This window comes from Microtus oregoni, unplaced genomic scaffold, assembly GCF_018167655.1.
Source record: "Microtus oregoni isolate MIOR12 unplaced genomic scaffold, Mior012 000031F_ref0000149, whole genome shotgun sequence".
NCBI classification, from domain to species: domain Eukaryota; kingdom Metazoa; phylum Chordata; class Mammalia; order Rodentia; family Cricetidae; genus Microtus; species Microtus oregoni.
Genome location: NW_024543090.1, coordinates 19,688,486 through 19,715,569, shown reverse-complemented (window position 1 = coordinate 19,715,569; position 27,084 = coordinate 19,688,486). Strand labels below are relative to the sequence as shown.

The 27,084-nt window shown below is 45.7% G+C and overlaps 1 protein-coding gene across 1 annotated transcript in view; it reads right to left on the bottom strand.

The window, feature by feature from the left end:
• The window catches only part of Eif2ak4 (eukaryotic translation initiation factor 2 alpha kinase 4), an 86,965-nt gene extending 60,083 nt beyond the window's left edge, over positions 1–26,882 (bottom strand). Inside the window, exons 1-6 of the mRNA XM_041678810.1 lie at positions 26,662–26,882; positions 17,717–17,829; positions 12,617–12,719; positions 11,827–11,979; positions 9,088–9,168; positions 6,646–6,794 (exon numbers count right to left, since the gene is read on the bottom strand). Coding sequence (XP_041534744.1) covers positions 6,646–6,794; positions 9,088–9,168; positions 11,827–11,979; positions 12,617–12,719; positions 17,717–17,829; positions 26,662–26,805 — 743 coding nt within the window. The 5' untranslated portion in view covers positions 26,806–26,882. The remainder of the gene's footprint in view (positions 1–6,645; positions 6,795–9,087; positions 9,169–11,826; positions 11,980–12,616; positions 12,720–17,716; positions 17,830–26,661) is intronic.
• Between the last annotated feature and the right edge of the window lie 202 nt (positions 26,883–27,084).

Here is a 27,084-nt window from a genome sequence, read left to right as displayed (position 1 = left end):
CCTCCATGACTGTCCCCAAATACTATCTCTCTGTTTGTTTCTTTTCCCTGCTATCCCTCTCCTCCCTTCCTCTCCTTCCTCTACCATGGATGGGGAGCAGCACAAGCTGGGAACCTAGAATGCAACAGTAATTAACAAGTTGGGGGACAGGGCTCCAGAGAAGCAGTGAGGGAGAACCACTCTGATGACGTCTGCAGCAGATCTCCAAAGATGTCTCTTATGCTAAACAAAACCCATGGCATTTCCTTTTGCTGAAAACAAGGAGCACATAGGGAAATCCATGATCCCAAGGGTTCCACCCATAAAGAAAGCTGGCGTTGACAGCAGGCAGCACTGAGGACAGACTGCAGACGGAGCCTCAGTTCCATTCCCTATTGTTCTGTCTGGGGTCTTGGTCTAGCGAGTCCTTCCCCAGAATGTTCAGTCTATTCCTCTCAATCCCACACTGCCCTCTCAGGCTGCACTCTTCACACCTATCTCGGCTTTTCATATACAAACGACTGCCCCTGCTGTCTCCACTCCAGCCTCCCTATCATCCACTCCTCACATCGACATCGTCTGCCTCCGCTATCAGATTAGGTTTCATTTTCAAGGTTCTTTGACCTTGGTTGGTGGCATGGTCACCTACTGGGCTTCAAAGTCCTACATCCTCCTCACCTCTTCACTAGCTCCCTGTCCTGTTTGGACAGCTCCAATTTTTCTCCAGATACAAACACTGCTCAGTCATAACCCAGTGTCTCTGCTTCCAGACTTGTGCCCTTCTTCCACCTCTTCCCATAAAGGGTCTCTTATAACACACTGCCCTACATGTTCTAAATGCTGGGGCATGATAGATACACTGTCCTACATGTTCTAAATGCTGGGGTATGATGGATACACTGTACTATATGTTCTAAATGCTGGGGCATGATGGATACACTGTACTACATGTTCTAAATGCTGGGGCATGATGGATACACTGTACTATATGTTCTAAATGCTGGGGCATGATGGATACACTGTACTATATGTTCTAAATGCTGGGGCATGATGGATACACTGTACTATATGTTCTAAATGCTGGGGCATGATGGATACACTGTCCTACATGTTCTAAATGCTGGGGCATGATGGATACACTGTACTATATGTTCTAAATGCTGGGGCATGATGGATACACTGTACTACATGTTCTAAATGCTGGGGCATGATGGATACACTGTACTATATGTTCTAAATGCTGGGGCATGATGGATACACTGTCCTACATGTTCTAAATGCTGGGTGGGGCATGATGGATACACTGTACTATATGTTCTAAATGCTGGGGCATGATGGATACACTGTACTATATGTTCTAAATGCTGGGGCATGATGGATACACTGTACTACATGTTCTAAATGCTGGGGCATGATGGATACACTGTACTACATGTTTTAAAGGCTGGGGCATGATGGATACACTGTCCTACATGTTCTAAAGGCTGGGGCATGATTGATACACTGTACTACATGTTCTAAATGTTGGAGCATAATTGATACTCTTTATGCTTCTTCTTATGCAAAGGAGAGCACACTAAGGTTTGCAGAGAAAAGGACACAAAGTTCCAAAATCATATGATAGACTACAGGAGGAGTCTAAAAGCCTCTGGTGTGAGCTCTACCCACACCAGAGATGGAGCTACACAGTCCCTTTAGTCCAGCCATGCTACTGTCCTCATCTGACAGGTCTGAAGGGCTTTAGAATACTCAGCACCATACTTGAGTCACAGAACATGGAGATATTAAGCTGGCACTGACCTGTAAGCTTCACTCCTACTGGCTAACTTTAAATGTACTAGTAGGAGCTGTGCACACTACAAGAGGGTGAAGTAATCATTGGTCTTGCCCACTGTGAACTTGTGAGCTAGAATAAGGTCAGCCCTGACAAGACAGGCCTACTGGTGTAACAGTGGCATGAACATCATTGAAGTAACTAACTACTTTGACTAGATTTATGTACACTTCACAAGATGAAAACTATACCTGGTACCATTGTTGGGCCAAGAACCCGTGGTTAGACAGGTCCTAGGCCTTACTACTATGATTTAGCTAAATGGGCATTGTATCAAATCAATTCCTACTGGTGTCTCTATACCTAGATTAGTGCATTTCTCAACCCTCATCAGAGAGGCTTCTATTTGCAATAGATGGTGATTATCACAGAGGCCCACAACTGGCCAAATTAGAGACTATGGAGTGCTCAGCCCTAAATGGACATCTATTATTACATTCTCCTCTTCCTAAGGCTCAGTGACCATTGCAGAAGAGAAGGTGGAAAGACTTTAAAAGTCAGAGTGACTGAATGTATACAAGAAAACAGTATTCTCTGGATACAACAAGGCAGCTAGACAAATGAACTCACAGTGATTGTGACAGTATGCACAAACCCCATGCACACTCAAGTCAGACTAAATGCCAGCATGGAAAGGGATGGTGACATGCTATTCCACCCCTAGCTGAGATACTACTGGCAACTGTTGGCTGCTGGGGAGAGGGAGGTCAGTTTTCTTTAAGGGTTTAACCTTGGTACGTAGGCCATGCTCCAGTGGAGCAGTACAGAGCCAAGAATATATAAGCAGCACAAACTGGACTTGATGTATATAAAAAAAAGGACATAAAGTTGGGTGGGTAGAAAATGGAGGTTGAATTTGGGAGGGGTGGGGGGCTGATAAAACACAGTGTGTAATGATCTGTTGTGTCCCTTTAAGGGACAAGCCACGCCTAATCCTCCCCTGCAGTCCAAGGCAAGCTGATCTTCAGCTTCCAGTCTGAGTCCTTCCCTTTTTTGTCTCTTTCCAAGAGAGGTAGCTGCTGCTGTGGCTCCCCCCCCCCATTTCTCTCTCTGTGTCTGCCTCTCTCTCTGCTCTTCTCCCCCTTCCCCTCCATAACCCATTAAATAAATATCTAACCTCACTCTGCACGATGTGCTTATTCATGTCTCTGTTTCTCACCCGCCACGTGGCTCCCTGCCTAGGACCAGCCTTCAGAGACTTGAAGCGTGGTCTCATGGTATGCCCATCTGCCTATCTCTCCTCAAGGAACTAGCTGCCCCATTGAGGTCTCTCACCCACCACGTGGCTCCCTGCCTGGGACTCACTGCCCCTCATGGCCCACTGCAGCCACTTGGGAAACTGCACCATCCCTGCCTGGAACTGGCTGCTCTTGGAACCACTGCCTGCTGCCACTTCGGGGACCTGTGGCGTGGTCTCATGGCCTGCTGCCCACTGCCACTTTAGGGACTTGCAGCGTGGTCTCATGGCCTGCGGCCTGCTGCCTGCTGCTACTTTAGGGACATGTGGCATGGTCTTGGGACCCACTGCCCACTGCAACCACTTGGGGACCTGTAACATTTTACTTTTACCATAACACTGTGAAATTCTCAAAAGAAAAAAAATTGACTGCCACATTTACAACTGTCAACAGTGTTAGGGCTGGGATGTAGCTTAATGGTGGAATACTTGCCTAGTATGATTTCATGCCCAGCACTGCAACAAATAAGTGAACACATGAATAAATAAACACATACATAAAAAAAAGTGTTAAGAGGATAATTAGGGCTAAAGGAAAAATGGAGATGATTTTAAAAGTCAAAGTGTCAATAATATAGTAAGTGTGGCATGTGCCAGCCAGGAGAAGCTGACATTGAGAACAATGACAGAGACTAGACAGTACATCACCAATGAACAGAATTTAAAATAAGGAAGAAACAGGAAAAAGCCAAGGAGCAATGCCTACTGTTTACTTGGGATGCATGAAAAACTGGGCTAGAAGAACCTAGGAGCCACTCTGCTCCCAAGACAGCAGCTTTTGAACTCCCGCAGACAGCACCTCCATGAGGCCAGAGGTCTCTGCAGACAGTGACCTAGGTTTGGAGTCTGTTCTGATTACAGGTGGCTCGAAGTTTGGGGAAACACACTTAGGTCAGGAGCTTTGCTAAGGAGCTGAGGCAGCACTGAGCCTAAGAAGAAGGTGGTTTTAAACAAAATAGCCAAATACTAACAATTGGGTCTCACAAAGCTTAGTACAATTCAACTTTAGGGGCTAAATAAGGAATGTAAGTTCTTAATAATTGAAAAAAAAATGAGGGACAGTAAGATGTCTCAGTGAGTAAAGGCATTTGCCACCATGCCTGACAACTTGAGTTCAATCTGCGAATCTACAAAGTAGAAAGAGGTTGTCCTTTGACCTCATGTGTAGGCACACACACAAAGCAAGAGCCAGTGAGATGTCTCACAAGCCTGATGACCTGAGTTCAATCTCCAGAACCCAGTCAGGTGGAAGGAAAGTTCACTCCAGAAGTCTAAAAACATTTTTTTTTAATGTTTAAAATGAAAAACTAAAAGTGAAAAAAAATTAAATAGGGTTCAAGTGGCATGAAACTAGGTGGTTGCAGAAGAACTGCTTTGGTGGGGGTTCAGGTCCCAAAGAGGATGTGTGGAGTTGGAGGGGGAAGAGGAGGAGGAGATGGACAAGATCTGAGGGTGGAAAGGGACAGCTGCCAGCAGTTTAATTGAAAATAAGAATACACCTTTTATATGCTGTAGTTGCACATAGGATTAAACTGAAAAAGGGGGCCTGTGAACTGAAGTGTGGCTTGAGAACAGGGGTTGAGGACTGACCTTGACAACAGGCACCAGTAAAGAAGGGCCAGAAGTTCCTCTTGCTGGAGATAAGAATGAAGACTTCAGCAAGCTGGAACTTTCCTCAAGTCCCTGAGGGAAGGGAGACCTTTATCCAAATGTCTGACCTTGGTCTTTCTCTTTTTTCTTAACAACAGTACCATTCTGATTTCTCTATATTTATTAACTGAACTCTAGCCTTCAATGGCCTCAGGCTCTGGATCTGAATTGTAGGCATTTCATCCTTGGGGTCAGTTGTGTACAGTAAACCTCCAACTTCCCTGTTCTTGGTGTGATTAGGAGGACACACTAGGATTCCTGTGTCTGAGGTGGTAGGGATTTTTTTTCCAAAGAATTATTTTGTTTAGAGAGGCTACCACTGTAGTGGTCTGTCCCGTCTTTTTAAGAAACAAGCCCCGCCCACTCCCTCTCCCATCCACTGAGGCAAGCAGATCTTCCTTCAGCTTCCAGACTGAGTGCCTTCCTCTCCTGAGGCAGCTTCTGCTTCTCTTCCTTCTCCTCACTTTTCCTCTTCCCCCCCCCCCCCCCCCCCCCCGTGTTTCTTTCTCTCTGCCTCTCTCTGGGAAAGGCATTAATATTGGGAATCATTAAAAGTGAAAATAAAAAGGTGCTGGAGAAGTGTGGTCTGCAGTGCTGAAAGGCTGGAACTCTGTCAAGCAGCAATGGCACCATGCAGTTCATGCCAAGTGGCAATGTGTCAAGTACCAGTGTCAGCATTGCACTGCTGTCTAAGACCAACAAGGTCAAGAATGTTCCTGTTACAGTTTGGAACTGGAATGCACTAGAAGACCCACGTGCTAAGAGTGTCCTCATGCTACAAGGCATTAGTAGTGTCTCTCAGGCAGGGCCGAGTGGTTGGGAGGCGAGCAGGTTTGCTGTGTGATGTGCTGACTCACTGAGACCTAAACGAAATGGGGCATGGGACTGGTGAAGGACAGAACTGACTTCCACATGTGCCCCATGGCACACACACAGCACAAGCACAGCCCTACATACATTCACAATAATGATAAATAAAACTTTAATCAAAAGTGAGCTGAAGAACCTATAATAACCTCTCCACTCATGGCTGCTGCATTCAAATTCCTTCTGGCTTTCAGGGGGCTGCAGCTCATGGCCATAGAAGATCTTTAAGTAGGAAAGGACATGGAGAAAGTAGTGCTCTTTCTGTGATCTCTAGTGACAGAGAAGCCAGGAAGCCACCTCATAGTATGGGGCTCCCTCCTTTTGGAATGGGTATTCTATACTGTGCCCACTTTGGAAAATCCTACACATCTTTGTCTGTGTTTGTATCTAATTACAGCTGGTCACATAGCTCAGTTGATGGAGTACTTGCCCAACATGCACAAGGCCCCGGGCTCAACCCCCAAGATCCAGTAACCAGGCATGCTCTAATCCCAGCATTTAAAGACAGAGGTACTAGGACTGAAGTTCAAGGTCATCCTTGGCTACACAGCAAGTTTGAGTGAGGTTAGCCTGTCTCCCCCCCATCTACCACCACAAAAAAATTACACAGCATGAAATATGGAATTTGAGTGGATAGTGATGATTCAGACAGATAAAATCTTTAAAGTCAAATAAAATAGTTCTGAAGGTGAGATTGTGGAGTGTACAGGCTGTTCTAAGGGGTGCAGGTTGTGTAACTGGCTCCATTGGGTACTCAGAGTCAAGCAGGAGGTTGAAGCAAGAGGCTCACAAACTTGAGGTCAACCTGGGCTAACAGTAAGATTTGCTTCAAAATAAAATGAAAGAGGGTTGGGGGTGAGGCTTAGTGGTAGAGCACTTAGCCACAAAAACAAATACGTGCAGTTACTTAGAAAGTGTTAAATAAGAACTTGGTTTCATGTAGCTAGCTAACAGATTGCGATAAAGTGCTAACCACCATATTAATATTTCTTTCTGAACACTGTGGCCTTGTTCACTAAAGGTCATTGTTCTCCTTCCACATCTTTCAGCCCTCACAGGAGAAGTTGGAGGGACTTACCTAGATCTCCCTGAGGAGTTTGCCCGAGGTTTACCATTTCCTACAAAGTTGGGAGAGCCTCCATGGAGAACAGCAGCTGCTCTGTGTCCGGCTGGGTCCCTCTTAGAGGCATGATCCTGGTTTGGCAAACTAGTAATTTCCAAACGTTCCTAGAAAAGGGAGAGGAAGTTCCGCATTAGCTGTCAGGGCAAGCCGACGACAAGTACGGCAGGGAGTCACCCGCTCAGTCCAGAAGAAACATTTTATTTGATGGGGATGTTTCAGTTTTATTTCTGTTGCTGTGCTAAGAAGCACCTGAGAGGAAAAAGGGTTTATTCGCCTCACAATCCTGGGTCTCGGTTTACCACTGTGGGGGAGTCACTGTGGCAGGACCCATCTAGTCAGGAGCAGAGAGGAATGGATGTAAGCATGCCTCATATTCAGCTAGCTCCCTTTACTCTTATACTGAGGAACCTGCCTGACTCTATTTTAAAGGCAGAAGCTATTATGCTGTATTTATAAAAATAAGTTTCTATTTACTGTAAGAGTTAAGTTGCTCTGTTTCCTGGAATCTGACCTTCCCCAACCCATGACCTTGATTTGTTTTTGAGAGTACTCTGATCCTCTCTGACCCCTCCCGATTACTGGTGGGTGACCACGTGATGTTCCTTTTTTTTTTTTTAAAGTTTCTTTGTATTTATTTCATTTTTGCCCCATTGCCTCCTTTCTGTGAAACTACCAGTGATTTTACTCCTTAAAAAAGGTTCAAGGGGTGGATCTGGAGCTGCTTTCTTTATCCTGACGGAGGAGGCAGTCTCTGGCCAGCTCATGGGTGCACCCCGATAAAAATAAATCAATCTTGCTTCAAATTTGGCTCAAATTGTGGTAGTGGTCTTATTCTCGCCATTGGGATTAACAACACAGACCAGAGCGCCAAACCAGGGAAATATCTTGGACAATCCAGACAACTCCCACAGGCCCAACCTGATAAAAACAATGGTGACGTTCTTTCCAGTGGTTCCGGATTGTCAAACTGACAATTACAGCTAACTATCAGTTTACAGTGTAACAGTTAGAGTCAACTTTAAAAAGGTCATGTGCACCAGGGAGGCTGTAAAAGCAAGGGCAAGGACCTGGATGTGGTGGTTTATGCCACCAGGGAGGCAGAAACAGGAGACTCCTGGAGGCTGACTGGCCAGCCAGTCTAGACAAACTAAGTTCAGTAAGAGACCTTGTCTCAAAAAATAAGGCGAAAAGGACCAGAGAGATGGCTTAGAGGTAAAGAGCACTGGCTACCCTTCCACAGAACCCAGGTTAGATTCTCAGCACCCACATGGCAACTCACAACTGTCCGTAACTCTAATCCCAGGGGATCTGATGCCCTTTTCTGGCTTCCTCGGGAACTGTACACTTGTGGGACATGGATCCCAGTCGTCTTCATATGTGCTCTGTGTGTGTGTATCCAATAGAGTGCACCACCCCAAGCTGACTCTGGATCATGAAGTGAAGTCCAGGTCACAGTTTTAAGAGAATAAGATTTTTATATGTGAAACAGCTCAGACTCTGCATGGAAAGTTCGGGAGACAGAGCTAGAGGAGAGGATCAGAGATGGGAGGGTCAGAAAAAAGAAGAATGGCTGCTGGGGGACAGCCCAGAGGTTTCAAGGTGGGAGGGGTGAGGGCAACAGAAAACCACATCTGGCTGCGACATTACCCAGGGGTGGCCACACCACAGCCCTTTGTTCTTTTAACATAGAAAAGACAGTCACAGAAGAGTGTTGTCTCTAAAGTCACAGCAGGCAGTGGAAAAATAAAAGCTTAAATAAGGTCCCTGCTGCATGGGACCCTTCCAGCAAAATATCTGAAGGACAGTGAGGAGGGCCCCATCACGTCAGCTGCTTGTCCTTTTTAAATTTGCTGCTGAAATCATTCTTTCTATCACTAAATTAAGCTTCAGGCAGGTGTGTAAGGTTCCCATTCGTTCTTTATAAGAACAAACTGTTTTGTTTGTTTGTTTAAAAAAAATTCTATTCCAGGCTAATTAACAAAATCCCAATTTCCTCTCTTTGGACTCATTTGATAAATTACTGTAATTATGTAAACCAAGGTTATTTACAGACAACATACGACACTGAATTTTGTCACCTATGTGGGAAATCTAAAAAACACACAATAAGCAGGGCACAGTGCTTAGGAACAAGCTCTCAGAGGAGGGCGGCCGGGCAGAAGAACTGCACTCAGCGAGTACAGGGCTAGCCTACGAAATATTATGAATTCCAAGACAGCCTAGGATACATAGTAAGACGCTGCCCCAAGCCCCTCTATCATAAATAAGAAAACAAAACAAACAACCCAAGCATAATCAATGAGAAAGTCTTTGTGTTTTAAATTTTAGCACGAGAGAGAAAAGTGTCTTCATTGGAAATACAGACATTTTACAGGAGGGGCACAGAACAGACAGCACCTGCTTAGCCATCTCCTTCCTTTTCTTCTCCTCTTTGATCTCCTCTTTCCTCCTCTGGATTTCGTGGAGGATTTCCCGTTGCTGTAAGAAATCAGACCGGGTCAGTCGCCAGTCTCTGAAATGCACCTAACAAATCAACTCAGGGATCACAGAGCTTTGGAGTTTCCATGGCCCACAGTCCTTGTTTCCTGAGACCCACACAGTGAGCGTGGGGGAGCCACAGCTCGTCTGTGCTGCCAGCAGTCCTGGGAAGCAGGCTTCCCTGCGGAGGTCCTAAGTCTGTATTCTTTTCCACTTCTCTAGCCTTGCCTGTGTATAGGGACCGGGTACGGGGCTGCTCTTTGCCATGAGCCTGGACAGGCATGGTGGAAGCTGGATATCCTCAGAGCCTGGGTGGTGAAGGCCCGGGCATCATGTCTATCCCCTATGGCCTTAATCTGCCTTCTCCATCATCCCTTTAAGTATTAAAACTAGTATTTTGAGCATCATCAATTTTTCTTAGTTCTCACAACTCTAAATTACATCAAAACTATGAAGGAGCCGGGCGGTGGTGGCGCACGCCTTTAATCCCAGCACTTGGGAGGCAGAGGCAGGTGGATCTCTGTGAGTTCGAGACCAGCCTGGTCTACAGAGCTAGTTCCAGGACAGGCTCCAAAACCACAGAGAAACCCTGTCTCGAAAAATCAAAAAACAAAAAACAAAAAACAAACAAACAAAAAAAAACATGAAGGAAATCATCAGAGATATTAATAGCAATAATAGAAAATGTGGGAACATAACCTATACTTATAGATAGCTGCGGCAGTACACCAAGAGACTGATAGTTAAACATCCACTGACTTGTAACGATGAGCAAACATGCACTCTAAATGGTGACTAGACACTTTAGTGGAAGCTGAGCAACCGTGGATTAAATCCATCTCAACAGACTATGAGGGATGGAGAAGCTCTGTCAAACATTAGAGCCTCTGTAGATGCAACACACAGAGAGTCTTCACATAGCATTGGATAGAGAAAACAAGGCAGAAACAAGAACCAGGCACAAGCACCTAGAGGCAGAACAGGGCACCTTGGAAAGAGAAAGGGTGCCAGAGAATGGAGAAAGCTTTGGAGGGACAAGAGAGAGTAGCAGGGGTGGTAAATATGACCAAAGTGTGTTATGTACATGCATAAAAATATCGCAGTGAGACATATGGCAAGTTAAAGTGGGAGGAAATTCAAGTCTCACAAGTACCGTAGTAAAGCTATACTACAGCAAAAAAACCAGACTTTCTTACCAAGAGATAAAAATAAACCTGGGCCTAGATAGAAAGTCTAGTATGCAGAAGATAGCAATTCTTCCTAAATGAATATGCAGATTTCCTCCAATTTCAATCAAAATCTCTGGGGCGGGGGGATGTATGTGTTTTGCTGAATCTGAAGAAACTATTCCATAGTTCACTGTGAAACCAGGTATGAGGCCCATGACCGTGACAGCCACACTGCTCCACAGTGAGACCCGGCAGGTGACTGTGACAGCCACACTGCTCCACAGTGAGACCCGGCAGGTGACCGTGATAGCCACACTGCTCCACAGTGGGACCCGGCAGGTGACCGTGACAGCCACACTGCTCCACAGTGAGACCTGGCACGTGACCGTGATAACCACACTGCTCCACAGTGAGACCCGGCAGGTGACCGTGACAGCCACACTGCTCCACAGTGAGACCCTGCACGTGACCGTGACAGCCACACTGCTCCACAGTGAGACCCGGCAGGTGACCGTGACAGCCACACTGCTCCACAGTGAGACCCTGCACGTGACTGTGAGAGCCACACTGCTCCACAGTGAGACCCGGCAGGTGACCGTGACAGCCACACTGCTCCACAGTGAGACCCTGCCTCAGGAAAAAGGAAAGAGGTAAGAGAGGGAGAAGAGAGGAAACTGGAGAATGAGAAGTCAGGAAAATGGTTGAAAAATTATGGAAGATGAAGGGTCAGGGAAGGGTAGGTTGGCCTGTCAAATATTAAAAGCATTCAAAACAGAAAACTTCAGAGTGAAATACAAAACTTGAGAGTATATGAAGACTCAAGTAAAACCAGTTGAACTTAATTTACCAATAGACTCTAGCATAGGCCAGCAATGAAAACACACTCCAAAGGAATCCTACAGATAACGTAATGAGGAATTGCTGTTTACTGTGTAAGGGAAATGCCTCTTTCTATAACTTGCACCCACTTAAGTTCTCACTAAGTTGATCAATTGGCTAAACAGAAAACAATTTAAATTAAAATCAAGAAGGAAATCAAGAGAATAAACCATCTTCAACTTAAAGGATTTTCAGAGGCAGGAAAGGGTTCTTCTCAGGACATACTCAAGGAAGAGTAGGGATGTCAGTTCAGCTCCTGGCTCTTCTACTCACTGGGCCTTAGGCACATCTCTCAGTCAAGGGAAAACAGCCTCCAGATCCAGGGGACTCCTGGACAGCTTGGCAGACTTAGAGATACAGGACACACAACGACCCCTACCTCTTTGTCCCCGCTCTTCCTTAAAAGCCCAGAGAGGGGCTCTAAGGGCAGGATGGCTAGGGAGGGGAATGTTTCTCAGGGAACTTGTAGGGATTTCTCCCCCACAAATGCACATCTCTTCAATCAGATGCTGAGCAAAGCTCACAGACACATTCATAGGCAGAGACAGAGTAGATACACGGACGCCCGCAGGCCTCCAGGCTTGGGCCAGCACCAACAGCCACTTCTTACCTCCTGCTCCTCCTTCCGCCTGGCCTCTAGCAACCTCTGCTGCTTCTCCTGAGCCTGCCTCTCCAGCATTTCTTCATGGAAAGACTTTGGAGGGGGCTTGTTATGCTCACTGAGAAAGGACTGCACGTGGTGTGCCAGTTCAAATATCATCACCTACACATGTAAACAGAAAACAACCATAGCCGGTTAGATGATGGCCGGGGCGGGGCCTGGAGGGGCTGCCACCCGGCAACACCACGAGCAGGCAACCAGACTGCACCTGCCGTGCCAGCATTCCCTCTGGGACGTGTTTGGATTAGGTGTGCAGCACAATCACAGCAGGAAAAGCTTTGAAAGGGCTCACCGAACCTGTAATCAAGGTGAATTGCTTGAGAAATAAAAAAGCTTCTCTCCTTGTGTGTGTGTGTGTGTATGGGGGGCTTAGACCTACCCAAATTTACTGTCATTTCCCTAACATCTAAACATGTGTATGAATAAGGCTGAAAAGTGTCTAAGCCTGCAGGACAGGAATGGCTGTTCTCCCAAGCAGAAAGCCTGGAGACACGACAGCTGGGCAGAGTGCTATGAGCGCCAGCGCTGCCACTTGTTCAGGTGGCACAGTGATCAGAGGCCCGAAAGCAAGTGCACTTCCTCCCTCCAGGCAATGAACCAGCAGGAGGCTGATCAACACTGCCAGACGGTGGTTACAATCCTGTACTTAGAGCTCTAAATGTTACACTGGGGCAGACTGGGTAGAGGATGGATGGGTCTTTCTGTATTATTTCCATAGCTCCACTTTAGCAAGCCTTACCTCCCCACATTGCTTTTTGGCCAGTTCTTCCAGGTGCGATTTTAACAAATTAACACTTTCATTTGACAGACCTTTAGCATTCTTTAACTCTATTTCAGGAACTCTGGAAAACAAACAACACAGAAAGGAGTTACTGGAGAAGGAAGTCTGCGGGTTCCCACCAAGCCTAAGCACCTAAGGACTCCATGCACAGTACCTCAGGACCTGCCATGTACCCTGTAATCTCAAAGGCCTTCAACTATAGCCCAACAACTCCAGCTGACACAGTGCTATACCATACGGAGAAGGGGACAGTCCCAGCCAGGCAAATCCCCACCTTTCCACGACTAGGCTTGACTCCCAACTCAGATGGTATCAGTTTAATGAACTCATTAAAATTACAGCCTCTGATGCTCTATATAAAAATATCTTTCCTGCTCCTTGTCTGGCTGGTGGCTTGACAATGGGCTCCTCCGTATGGTAATTCTTGGCCTTGATTAGACCCACAGTCAGTCTAGTGCTCTGCGCATCCTCGGGCTCCAGCAAGAAGCACAAGCATGCCGGTGAGTGCAGCCTTCATGGTCCATCTAGGATCTCACGATGGGCTGTCCCTCACTCTACTTATAAACAAGGAAGGGATGCTGCTGAGTGTGTGTGTGTCTTGAACACCAGTCAGGTGTATCACACAAACCCAGGCTATTCCAACGAGGCTTGGTTTGCTCACTGTTTCGTTCCTCAAAGCTCATATGAGAAAATACTTTAAACTCAAGGAAATCACACAGTCAGCCTCAGGGTTTCCTTTCAGTCCTAACCAGAATATGTCCATTAATAGCTCTCTGGGATTAAACAGAATTTACGTAGTTTTCTCAATGAGAAAATGAGTCACCACTTCCTGTCAGGCATTTCTAAGCGGCTCTTGGCATTTTACCTTGGTGAAGCCTTCTTAAGCACTATTCCCCTGCCTGTGCTTTCTCTCTGCACTTCATTCCCACTCTGTGGGACAGGACGCTGCAGCCATTATCTGCCTGGACAGACGAAATCTGGGAGAGCTGGCTTATATTTAAGAAAGCTGAGTAATGCCGAACTGTACTGAGTCCACACCACCCACCACACCCAGGGTCCCTCTCATGGAGGCACCAAGGACTACCATGCATAAACCTGTTTTCCTATGTCACAGTATTTAAAAAGGGCCAGACTGGTCCCCAGAATTAAGCCCCACAGAATGGTTTCTCTGTGATCTTTGAGCAGGTGCACATGTACAGGTGAATGCGCACACGTGTGCCTGTGCACGCAGAGGACAGAGGTCAACATTAGGCATTGCCCCTAGGAGCAGAATCTGTCACTAGGACGAGGGGCTAGCGAGGCCAGCTGGATCACCAGCACTGGGAGCGCCATGCACACCATCACGGTGGTGTGCTTTCTACAAGCCTGCTGGGATCAAACTCAGTGTGCTTACACGGCAACCACTTTACTGATTTAGCTCCCTGGCGCTTACATAATTAAAAAAATATATTTATCTATTTTTATTTTATGTGTATGGTGGGTTGTTTTTCCAGCATGTATGTCTTGTGTACCACAGTACCCATGAAAGCCAGGAGAGGGTATCAGTTGGGGTTCTTATTACTGTGACAAAACACCAGGATCAAAAAGTAAGTTCGGAAGGAAAGGGTTTATTTGGCTTATACTTCAGCATCACCGAAAGAAACCAGGACAGGAACTCAAACAGGGCAGGAACCTAGAGGTAGGAACTGATGCAGAGGCCATGGAGGGGGGCTTGCTCCACATGGCTTGCTCAGCCTGCTTTCTTATGGGCTGGGTCCTTCCTCATTGATCACTAATTAAGAAAATGCCTTAGAGCTGGATCTCATGGAGGCCTCTCCTCAGCTGAGGCTCCTTCCTCTCTGATGACTCTAACTTGTGCCAAGTTAACACAAACCCAGCTAGTACAGATCCCTTAGAACTAGATTTATAGATAGTGAACCATCATGTGGGTGCTGGGACTTCAACTTTGGTCCTCTGGAAGAGCAGCCAGTGTGCTTATCACTGAGCTCCAGCCTCTCCTGCCCTACATAATTTTTTTGGCCAGGTGTGGTAGTGCACACCTTTAGTCCTAGCACTTGGAAAGCAGAGTTGGGAAGATCTCTGTGAATTTTAGGCCAGGTGATCAGCATAATATGTTCTAGGTCAGCCAGTAAAACAAAACCTTGTCTCAAAAAAAAATCTACATAGCAATACTAACAAAACAGTCATGTACTACTATTGCTGTGAGATGATGATCTTGTACACTGTAAAGCTTTGTCACTTGTATTGGTTTAATAAAATGCTGATTGGCCAGTAGCCAGGCAGGAAGTATAGGTTGGGCAACCAGACTAGGAGAATCCTGGGAAGAGGAAAGGCAGAGACACAGTTGCTGGCCAGACACAGTGGAAGCAAGATGAGAATGCCTTACTGAGACAAGATACCAAGTCACATGGCTAAACATAGAAAAGAACTATGGGTTAATTTAAGTTGTAAGACCTAGTTAGAGCCGGGCGGTGGTGGTTCACGCCTTTAATCCCAGCACTTGGGAGGCAGAGGCAGGCGGATCTCTGTGAGTTCGAGGCCAGCCTGGTCTACAAGAGCTAGTTCCAGGACAGGCTCCAAAACCACAGAGAAACCCTGTCTCGAAAAACCAAAAAAAAAAAAAAAAAAAAAGACCTAGTTAGTAATAAGCCTGAACAATAGGCCAAACCGTTTATAATTAAGATAAGCCTCTGTTTGCTTGCTTGGGACTGAATGACTGAAGGACCAGGTGGGACAGAAACTTCTGTCTACATACTATACTAATTAAACTTTAATTTCTATGTCCTTGACATGTTAGTAATAGTTTTGGTGGTTGATATGATTTCTTTTTAACATTCTAAGCTCTAAGCATTTCTATGTTGTTTTAAAAGTCATCCCATCCTTGTATCGAATGGATATATAACTATCTGAATAGTTCTTTGGAGCTAGGAGCTTTTCAAGCAGGGTAGTTTTAGTTTCCCGGGAAACATTTGTCAATATCTGGAGACTTTTTGGTTTTCACAAGCCAGGAATGGGTTGTTCGACAGACAAGTCAGGATTACAACTCAACTTCCCATCATGCAAAGGATTGTTCAACTAACAAAGATCTTCCACTTAAACATATCAGTAGCTCCCAGGCAAGAAACTGCTCTCGTGTTCTTTTGTGGCCTCGAACTAATGGTCTTCCAGACTCAGCCTTTCAAATACTGGGATCTTAGGCATGAGCCTTCTGCCTGGCACTAGTCTATTTACTTTAAATAATTATGCTATAATTAACATTTTAGTACTCACGTATCTGGGCTTTTCATGTTGACTTTTCAAGAACAAACATTTGCTTGAGTCTATGGTACAATGAAGAATATGTTACCAGCAATCTTTGGCCACAGCTTCTGGCTCAGAGGCCCCATTACCCTTGGAATTCCCTGAGTGGCATAGCTCAAGGGAGCATCTTACATTCTTTGTCACAGACCCTTTTCAACCAGACCACAGTTTATGAGGTGAGGCCAACTCTTGTTGGATGCCTGCACAGTGTCAGGATGGAGGTGGTCACAGACAGCTCAAGCCATGACTGTGGGACTTGAGGTATTCCAACCATACCCCAGACCTCTATGAGAAGGGTGCTGTTGGAGACAATGACTTAATCACTGCTGAGTCATTCCTGTAGAGCAAAACCTCTCCCACTCCCAGGAACAGCAGCAGCAGGGTACAAGGATACAGCGAGCTGCTGAGCATATGGACGGTGGCCTGGAGAGGACACGCAGGTCCATGCCCTTCCCCACTCTGTCCTGTGTAGCTGTTTAAATGAGATCTTTTATAACAAACCAGAAAATCAGTTTTCTTGAATTCTGTGAGTCAATCTAGCAAATTATCAAATCTGAAGGGTTTGTGGGAATCCCTACATTTACAACCAGTCAGAAGCATGGGTGCCTGTACTTGACATTTAAGCAAGAACTGTCTTGAGAAAGTGAGCCCTTGATCTAAGCAGTCTGTACTAACATAGTGTCAGTACCAGGTATACCACACCTTGAAAAAAAGCTGGGCAGTGGTGGCGCACGCCTTTAATCCCAGCACTCGGGAGGCAGGGACAGGTGGATCTTTGTGAGTTAAAAAGGTGAGCCTGGTCTACAGAGTGAGTTCCAGGACAGGCTCCAAGGCTACAGAGAAACCCTGTCTCAAAAAACCAAAAAAGGAAAAGAAAGAAAGAAAAAGAAACACAAAAAACCCAGAAAGCCACTGTCTTAGTTTTATTTCATAAACGTACTTTTCTTAGGAATTAGCCTATTACATGTCTACTATGCATGCTCTCTCAACACTGTTGGAAGCACACAAGTTATTGACATCAGGAAGCTCAGATCTGATCACATCTTAAAATCATAGCCTCCACTCATGTGCCACCCACTGTGGAAGGTAGCTCTGCCTTTCAATTGCCACTCTCCTCAAGACCCCTCACATGTCACGCATGGTAAGTTAGAACTGTTTGCCACCGTCCCAGCCAACGCAGGGGATCTGGGGAACTTTACGGAGGAGCCCAGTGGGATAGCACCTGCCTGGGTGTTTACAGCTGCCTCTACCACTGGAGAATACTCTTGGCACTAGCGGGGAGGAGCAGGGATAGTCAAGGTCTATAGGACAGTCCTGGAACACAGGGACAGCCCTGGACCAGCTGGTCAGGCTCACGCTGCTCCACTGAGAGAAACAGAGGCTTCAACATCCCTTCCTTTACTCCAGGCAATAAAAGGCCAGGCAGCTGCAAGCCACATTATTTCCAATAGCTATGGCGGGGGCACTTTAAATGCTCGCCACACCTCTATCCTATGCATCTAAATCTTCCTTCTTTCTAAATGACAAAGAATTAAATAAGCATTAGGATGGCAAAAGCAATAAGGTAGCCAATGAGTAAATCCTAGTATCTGTAAGGAGCAGACGTAAGACAGCTCTTGGGAGAATGTCTAGGGCTGATGTAGTGCTGAGATACAGATGACAGGAAATGAAAGTTTACATGGAAGACAGAAGGAAATAGAAAATTCTCCTTAACTGTAATGTTTCGATGTTGTCAAAGCTACTTATAAAGGTACTCACACATCTGGGTATGTTGGGGGGCATTTCACCCTCAAGTCCACCTGCACGTACACTTCTTCACCAGTTAGGCCCTGAGGGTACAGAACTAAATTGATTTCAGGAGGCTCTTTTACCTAAAAGAGAAAAAGAACACATCTCTCTGTGACTTTTTTCCCCCTGGTGAGTCAGTACTTTTAAATTTTATTATTTCATGTGTATGCTTGTTTTGCCTGCATATGTCTGTGCCTGGTGCCTGAGGAGGCTGGAATACCCCCGGCACTGGAGTTCTAGCTGGCTGGGAGCTGCTATGTAGACAAACTCAGGACCTCTGGAAGAACAGGTGGTGCTACCCTGGTACTTGTTTTGTAGACGAGGCTGGCCTTGAACTCACAGAAATCCCCCTGTCTTTACCTCTCGAGTTCTAAGATTAAAGGTGTGCACCACCACTGCCAGGCTTGAACCAACTGATCTTAACAGGGAAGATAGCAATCGCCTTAGCTGAAAAGTTCTACTCCTGAGTTATGTAAGTAATGATCATTACACAGGTGTTGGGTCAGATTTCCAAAAGCACAGTTTGAAAACAAAACTCACGTTAGAAGAAATGTATTTCCCCTTTCAGAGGTATCAAAGGATTGAATGAAAAAAGAAAAAAAAAAACCAAACCGAGTGGCTTCACTGTTGGATGGCACTGGGTATGAACTCCGTGCTAGTACTGGCCTGCAGGCCAGAGGCTGGAGGGGAACTTGTGCAGACCTGGCCCCATCAGTAGATACACACAGGACAGATGAGCAGCTACTGAACAGTGTTTGAGGTGCAAGGGAACATGCTCAGATGTCACTGGCAATGCTTAGGTAAGTAAGCTGAGACTGGCAGAGATGAGTGTCCCCAGAGGCCAAAAGGAGGCCAGTATGCCTGGGCACAGGCGAGAAAGGAGACCAAACAAAGCAGGCATGATGGGAAATGGATGGGTCACACAGGGCTTTGTCAGCCAGGTAACAAACCTGGCAGGATTTAAAGACGGCAATCAATGGTAAGATACTTTAAAAGACCCCATTGGTTGCTGAGTAAGGAATGAATGGGTAAGAAATAAAAAGCAGAAATAAAAAACTAACAGTTTGACCAGCAATGTATAAGGGCCAGGGTTATATCCCCACGACTGTGAATTTCAGACCAACAAGAAATGATTCTAACAGTTCAGCCAGGGTAGGATGCCCAGAGGGAGAGAATGTGGGAAAGGGAAAAGGGAAGAGAAAATGCATTTGAGATCAAGCTAATAGAGCTCTGGCTACGGAAGAGACAAAGGAAAGGGTCTTATCCCAGTTGTTCCCTGAGGTGGTGGAGGATGCGTTCCAAGAGGACCTCACAGCCTGTGACCTTGACAAGATCAGTACTACAGGTCCCTCACACAGCATGTGCTGAGGAATGACAGCGAGGTGAGCGAGAGGGCAGTGCAAATCCAGATGGCTCCTTCAAGGTTTGAGTGTTATGGGGGACATGGAACAGGGCCAGAGGTGGGTGGGTGGGAGTGGCTGGGAGAGATGGAGAGGGCATGAAAATGAGGAGGGATTTTGTTCTGATTTAAAGAGAGGAAAGGAATGCTAAAGCATGTGAGAATGTTGATGGGACAGTGTAGAAGAGCAGGCTGGCACAGTGAGGATCCTAGACACAAGCAAGGCAGCCAGGATGTTCAGCAGTCAGGATACAAAAAGTGGGGGAGGAGCCAGAAGGGGGAGAGGAGCCACTATATGCAGGGCCTTCTGCTCCCTCTTCAGTCACAGCAGGCCAACATTGTGGCTGAATGTGCCAAGAGAATTCCACATAGGAGATATTTTGTTGCTAGAAACGACATGAAAATCTGATACCTTGATCATTCTCCTTAAATAGCCTATTTCAAAATTATCGTTATTTTTTTAAATTAGTGTGTGCTATGTGTGTGTTTCTGTGAACATATGCCACAGGTACCCAAAGAAGCCAAAGAAGGGTCCTGGATTCTCTTGGAGTTGCAAGCAGTCATGAGCTGGGAAACTCGGGTCCTCTGGAAGAGCAGAAAGCACTCTGAGCCCCAAATAGCCTCATTTTTTTTTTAAAAAAAAAATGATTTTAAATGAAAACTTTAACAATCAGCGAAAACCAAATGAACGAAAAGATAATGATATAATAGACCCTTGTACTTGCCATGAAGTTTCTACAGTTACCAATTTACAGCCCATTTTTTAGCCAAGGTTACTCTTTCTACAACCATCTGCTAGAGCTTATTCTAGGTCTTAACCAACCAGACTTTGTCAATATTTTATTTTCTGACAACAGTCTGTCAAAATTAGGTTATTTAGCTCAATTTTTGAGATCAACACACAGAGAGAAAGCTAGTCAAAATTTTACCTGTGCTTTTGACTTTTGACACCAACTCACTACTGTCTCACTGGACGTAAGAGTTGGAAAGACATTACCATCACCTGTTAACATTCTGTTAAGAAATTATTTTCCCTGAACATAGGTTACTTTAGAACAATACAGAATACAGATGTTTCTGCAAGTGTGTGCAGGGGCGCCATGTATGTAGAAGAGCACACTCACTGTATACACATGCACACAGAGCCTGAAGTCGACGCCAGGGAATCTTCCTTGATCGCTCTTACTTTATTCATTGAGGCTGGGTCTCCTGAACCCAAAGACTGCCACTTTCATCTGGACAGGATGCTCAGCTTTCCCCAGGGATCCTATCTCTGTCTCTTAAGTATTGGGATCACTGGCAATCACCAAGCCTGTAGATTCCAAATTTTGGCCCTCCCATCCCAGAATATGGTATTTTAATGCCCAAGGCAGAGCCAAGAAACGTGGCTTGAACCATTAATCCCATCATCGGGGACACTGAGGCAGGAAGGCTGCACACTAGATAAGACTTCCAAGGGAGGGACTAGGACACCACCTCAGCCACAAAACCTTCCACATACAATCTGTCCTGCCTATAATATATGCTGGGGCGTGGGTGGCACAGAAATCGTGGGAGTGGCCCAGGCCCACCCATGACTGGTCCAGGTGGAGACCCATGCCCTGAGAGGGAGCTTACCCCCGGCACTGCCTGCAGGGCCAGGACCCCGAGGCTGGATGACCCAGAGACCTAGGATAGACAACCAAACAACAACAAACATAATGAAATGAGTCCTAATGATATTCTGCCACACTCACAGATCGGTGCCTAGCCCAGTTATCATCAGAGATGCTTCACCCAGCAACTGATGGAAACAGATGCAGACCCACAGCAGACGTTAGGTGGAGCCTGGGGAATCCTGCGGAAGCAGGGAGGAAGGAAGTCAGAGAGGTCAAGGACAGAACAAGAAAACCCACAGAATCAATTAACCTGGGCTCATAGGGGCTCAGAGACTGAACCCACAACCAGGGAGACTGCACAGGGCTGACCTAGGCCCTCTGTATATATGAGACAGTTGTGTAGCTTGGTCCTCTTGTGGAGCTCCTAACAGAGTCTGACTCTTTTGCTGGCTTTGGGACCCCTTTTCTCATTCTGGGTTGTCTCTTCCAGCCTTCAACTTGATGTACCATGCTCTGTTGATATCCGCGGGAGAGGCCCTCCTCTGAACAGAAATGGAGGAGGAGCGAATGTGGGGTGGTGCAGAGGGAAGGTGGTGGTGGATGAACTGGAAGAAGAGGAAGGAGGAGAAACAGCGGTCGGGTTGTAAAATAAATTTAAGAAACGTATTTAACAACTATATGGACTGTTAAGTTTGCAAAGGGACTGGGTTAGATTCCCAGCACCCACATGGCTGGTCTGTAGCTCCAGTTTGATGGGATATGACACCCCCTTCTGACCTCCTTGGGTATTAAACACACATGTGGTACACAGACACACATTTGGGAAAACACTTATACACATAAAATAATAAAATGAGGAATTTTTAAAAAATGCACAAAAATATTTTGAGTACTGAAAAATATTAGTGATATAAAGGTGGTACAACAAGAAGACCTGAGGTCAGACGTGGTGGTACACACCTCTAATTCCAGCACTTGGGGCGGCAGCAGAAGGATCACAAGTTTGAGACCATTCTGGTGTACAGAACCAAGGAGAAAGTAGTTGAGAGAGGTCATGAGTCATCATAACAGAATATGAGCTAAACATATTTCTTAAAGTGACTATAGTTGGATACTGTTCTTTTAGCAAAACATCTAAGTAGACTCAAGCAAGAAATAGAAATTCAGTTCTTTCTCAGGAGAGGCCATGCTTGTGTGGAACTCACAGACAAACAGCCAGCCAACCTCCTAGCTCTTCAAGAAACAAAGCAGCCAACATCTGAACTCTTAGGAACACAGAACACTGTTGTAGAATATTATTTTAAGGTGTGTTACTCTGTTTATGCTCTCGAATATTTGTCTAATGATGCAAAAATGTGTTTGACCAAGTAAAATTCACCTGCGGTCAGGAGGCTGAGTCAGCATCTAGCTGACAGGAAGTGGTAGGGAGAAGCCAGGTGCAGAAGGGTTTTTAAGAAGGGGCGAGGAGAGGCAGTGAGCTACTTACTATTCAGCCTCTCCGAGGAGCAGAATTCCACCGCCAACATTTGAATCTTGAGTTCCTTAGAGGGACGAGAGTTAGATAAGTTTGGCTGCCGCGGCTGGAGTTGCAGTGGCTGATGACAGCAGTGGATTAAAAGGCAGCAACACTTTACAAAGAGGACATTATAACACTGGGTAATCTGCTTGTTAAGTCTGTGCAGAACCCAAAATGGAGACAGTGGACTGGGACGACGGCTCGCTGGGTAAAAACACTTTCTGTATTAGCAAGAGGACCTGAGTTTAAATTCCCACATAAAACCTAACCCGATCTACATGTCTGTATGTGCCTACAACCCTAGCATTGGAGGGCAGAGGTAGGTGGATCCTGGGAGCCAGCCTACGATGGTGAACTTAGGTACAATGAGAGATCCTGTCTCAGTTTTTTTTTTTTTAAAAGGAAAATAAAAAAAAAAACAAGTAGAAAGTAATAAAGACATCTGGTATCCTCCTCTGGCCTCAATATGTATTGGGGTACAGTATAAGTACTGCAAATACATGTGTGCATGCGCACACACTCATACGTCACATCAGGAAAAAAATGAAGACAGTAACAGCCAGAAAGATACCAACTGCAAGTGCTCAGGTAATGGAATTAGATGACATTCCTCTAGATTTATATAAAATGCCTTAAATATTTATTTCCCTCATTCCTCCATCTCTACCAATGAATATTCAGTATAGTCACCAAATTCATCCTCTTTTCTCAAATATTTGCCTGTAGTCAAGCTAGTGAAAATTACAAAAGCAAACATTAGATTCTTTTTTTTTAATTTTTTTATGATTTATTTATTTTTATTTTATGTGCATTGGTGTGAAGGTGTCAGATCCCCTGGAACTGGATTTTCAGACAGTTGTGAGCTGCAATGTGGGTGCTGGGAATTGAACCCGTGTCCTCTGGAAGAGCAGTCAGTGCTCTTAACTGCTGAGCCATTTCTCCAGCCCAAACATTAGATTCTTTAATATTTCATATGATCTTCAATTCTATTTTGAACTAACATTACAACATTCAGATTCTCCGTGAACATATGTACTGTTCCAGTAGAAATTCGAACAGGATTGGACATGGTGCTATGGTCCCATGTGCCCTTCAAAAGTTCACGTATACGAAAAATCAATTTATTCTTATATTCCGATGATAGTTGAGGTGGCACCGCCATGATGGGATCAGTAGCTTTATAAGATGACAACGACAGGCACAGCATACATGTTTGCCTTCCTTTGCCTTGCCATGCCTTCTGCCATTTGTGATGCCGCAAGGCCCTGAGTTTTGACTTCCCATATCCCAGGACTGTTTGGGTTTTGTTTTGTTTGTTGTTACAGAGTTTACAATCTGTAGTAGTACGTTATAGCAGCAGAAAGTGAAGGCAACCCCATTTGAACGTTTAGATTGAAAATTCCATACAGTGAATGGGCAACAGCATTAAACACTACATCTACAATAGTTTAAAGCAATGTTGTAACGGTGTTAAAAAAGAATTAAAGAGATAGTGGCAAGGAACAGATGTAGCGACATTTGAGAACGGCCAGTGGCAACTGTGGAAAGTTTTGTATCTAGCTCGGGAATGGGAGGGTAGCAACCTACAAGCAGGTGTTCTGTGAAACCAGCAGTCTGGGGGCTGGAAGGCAACACTTCAGCTGACAGCAGAAAAATCTGGAAAATTCAACCATTTCTCAGATTGTGAGACTGGATGGCACATGAACAATGTGATCTAGACCCCCGTGAAGATGGAGCTTCTTTAAAAAAGCTGTAAGATAGCCAGGCGGTGGTGGCGCACGCCTTTAATCCCAGCACTCAGGAGGCAGAGGCAGGCGGATCTCTGGGAGTTTGAGGCCAGCCAGGTCTACCTGGCCGGGTCTACAAGAGCTAGTTCCGGGACGGGCACCAAAGCTACAGAGAAACCCTGTCTCGAAAAACCAAAACAACAACAACAACAAAAAACCTGTAAGCTGTTTTTATATTTATCTGATGGAAGGTTTTTTTTTTTAAATGAAGTCATGAAATAATCAAAAACGTTGGATAATTCATCTAACCCTGAAGCAAGGGAATGTTTTCCTTCTTTTTTTCTCTGTTTCTTGGGAATGAGGAACAAATTTAGGGCACGGTGGGCAATCACCCTACCTCAGAGGGGGAAGCACTTTCTCGAGGGGGGAAGGATACAATATCCAGGTGGCTCATAAGGTAAGGAGTTCATTTTGATTCTGTTAAAGTTTTAATTACATAAATTATATAAACAAGTCTATGCTTAATTAAGAGGAAATTTTTGTAGCATGTTACCACAAACATTAATTTCCCTAAAATATGTCTACCCTTTAATCACTGATTAAGAAAATAGACATTACGTAGAAAAATAAATTAACAAATATGAACAGTTCAGAGGAAAGGAAAAATAGTGACTTACAAACCAAGGTAGCTGACATGATTTCTAACCAAAGAAATAAAAATTACAACAGGACAAGTTTCAGTCACTTATGGTAAGTTGAAAAGTGTGACCCCTTCAATGTTGATGAAGGCCAAAGAGACAGCACACTCATTCAAACCAGAGGACCCAGACAGAGGCAAGGAGGGATCGCCATGCCTACCAAGCCAAGTGATGATTGAGCGGACCCTTTGCTGACACAGAAAGCTAAACAAGATAAGCAAGTAATACTTTTTAGATATCCTTGAATTATAAAATATATCTTAAATGACTGGTATCTAAACTTTTCAATATGTAAATTACTTTTTGATACACTCTAAAGTGGTTGCTATCTATATGAACAATAAACTTCAAACTTGAAATTTAATCCATGACATATTCCACAAAAGTTAAAAAACAAAAAACACCTGATCTGAATTTATTGGCAGTAAATTTTGCCTGGAATGAGAAGAGGCAATTAACTGTCCTTCTTCTGTACAGGCTGAAGTTTGCATACTCATACATTTCAGCGGGTTTAAATTTTGGACACGCCCCCGCCCCTCCCCCACCCCCAAGGCCTATTGGGAGGTGGAGCAGGCACCCAGGAATGTTCCACTAGGCCTCAAGGGTTCTGGATTCAGAATTGTGAACCTGAATAACCTTTCCCTGAAGACGGTCAAGTAGCAGGTGGTAAAGAGGGCTTGTTCAAGAGTGGCTTCTGATTCATCAGCCTGAGCATCACTTACTTGCCTGAGAGGCTTATGAAAGAAAGTGTTGGCTATATTCCTCGTGATCCAGGTCAGAGAGCATTACTGACTACCTCCAGCTGCCTTTACATTTGGCTTCTGTGTGTAGTCTTCTTGGCTATTAAGGCCACCAGCTGTAAATTCTTAGGATTATCAGTATCATTACCAAACAGCAGCCGCTGGTTTCCATTCCATTTTCCTGCACCTTGGGAGCAGAAAAAGCTAAAGCAAAATCAGCCGGCCCAACCTGAGTGGCCTGCACATTCTATAGCACTATTCTGGCGGCTTAGGTCCCACTTCCTGGTTCTCTGGAAACGGAAAAGTAGCCAGATGACCTATAGGTTATCTTCACTGTTTACCAAGATCGTGTATAAACTGTATGTGAAGTTACAAATAACTCTTAAAAGATCTAGAAAAGTAAGCTCCCCGCAGGCAGCAGGGGTTTTGTGCGTATTTTGTCTGAGGCTCTGTTTCCAGCGTCTAAATCGTTGGTTATTTAATGAAAAAGCGTATTGATTAATGGAAGAATCTTGGCCATGACAACTCCAGGAAAGACTATTTCATAAAGGAATGCTAAGTAGAGAGGTAAGGCAGATACTGTGAGTTACAGAATTCAGGCAGACAGAGGGTAATTCCAAAATGGCAATATGCAGGAACATTTTCGGCAGATAAACTATTCAAGGATAGGGAGAAACTGTCACTGTCCCCAGCTCAAGTTCCACACGAAAAGGGAAGGAATATTCTAAATAAAACGGACTCGGTAAGCACTGCATTACAGAGGCAATAAATGCCTTCTTCCTCAAACGCTTCAGAGGAAAGGTACAGAAAGTTCTTCCACACCGGATTTACATAGTGTGACCCGGGAGTCTGTTTGCACAAGGCCTGGACCCAAGCCCCCTAAGCATCCCCAGCACAAAGTAGCCGTGAGTGACTATGAAGGTGTGGCGGTAAACCGACCTCGAGGGCCTGGGCGAGAGAGGGGTGGGGAAGAAATCAGGGTTGTTAGGGGACGACAAGAATAAGAGGCAGGGCAGAGAGAGGAGCTGACTTGGAGGAAAGAGAATTTAACCCAGGTGCTGCCTCTGGAGACAAGCGGCGATGCAGGGGCAGAAATAGAGGGTGGTGGAAATGGACAAATGAAAAGTCTGCAGGCTCTAAGTGGTCGCCCCAATCTAGTGGCGTCTGGCTGGGTCCCTAGAATGGAGAACGCCGGGCCTGGGAAGTCTGGAGCAGGCCAGACTAGCCACGTTCCTACCGGTTGGTGCGCATCCGGACGCAGATCCTGGAAGTCCGAGCCGTAAATGGCCTCCAGGGCCTGCAGCTCAAGGTCCTGTCGCTGCGAATAGCTCTCCTGCGGCTCAGCCCGGCCGCGTCCAGAGGCCCCGCGGCCCCCAGCCATGGCGGCCGGGGCAGGCACAGCGGCCTAGCCGAGGTAGCAGTGGTGCACGGCAGGGCTACCGGGCTCAGCCGGCGCGGTGGCCGAGCTAGGGGCGTGGCTCTGCGCCGGGGCGGCGCTTTGAAGGCAGGAACCCCCCCCCCTGAACGGGAGACCAGTCTGGGGCGGAGCCTCGGCCGAAGGCCGGCCCAGGGGCGTGGCTCTGCGCGGGTGGGGAGGGCTGGGGCGGAGCCTAGAGCAGGAGAAGCGGAGAAGGCAATGGGCGGGACTTCGCCCCAAATT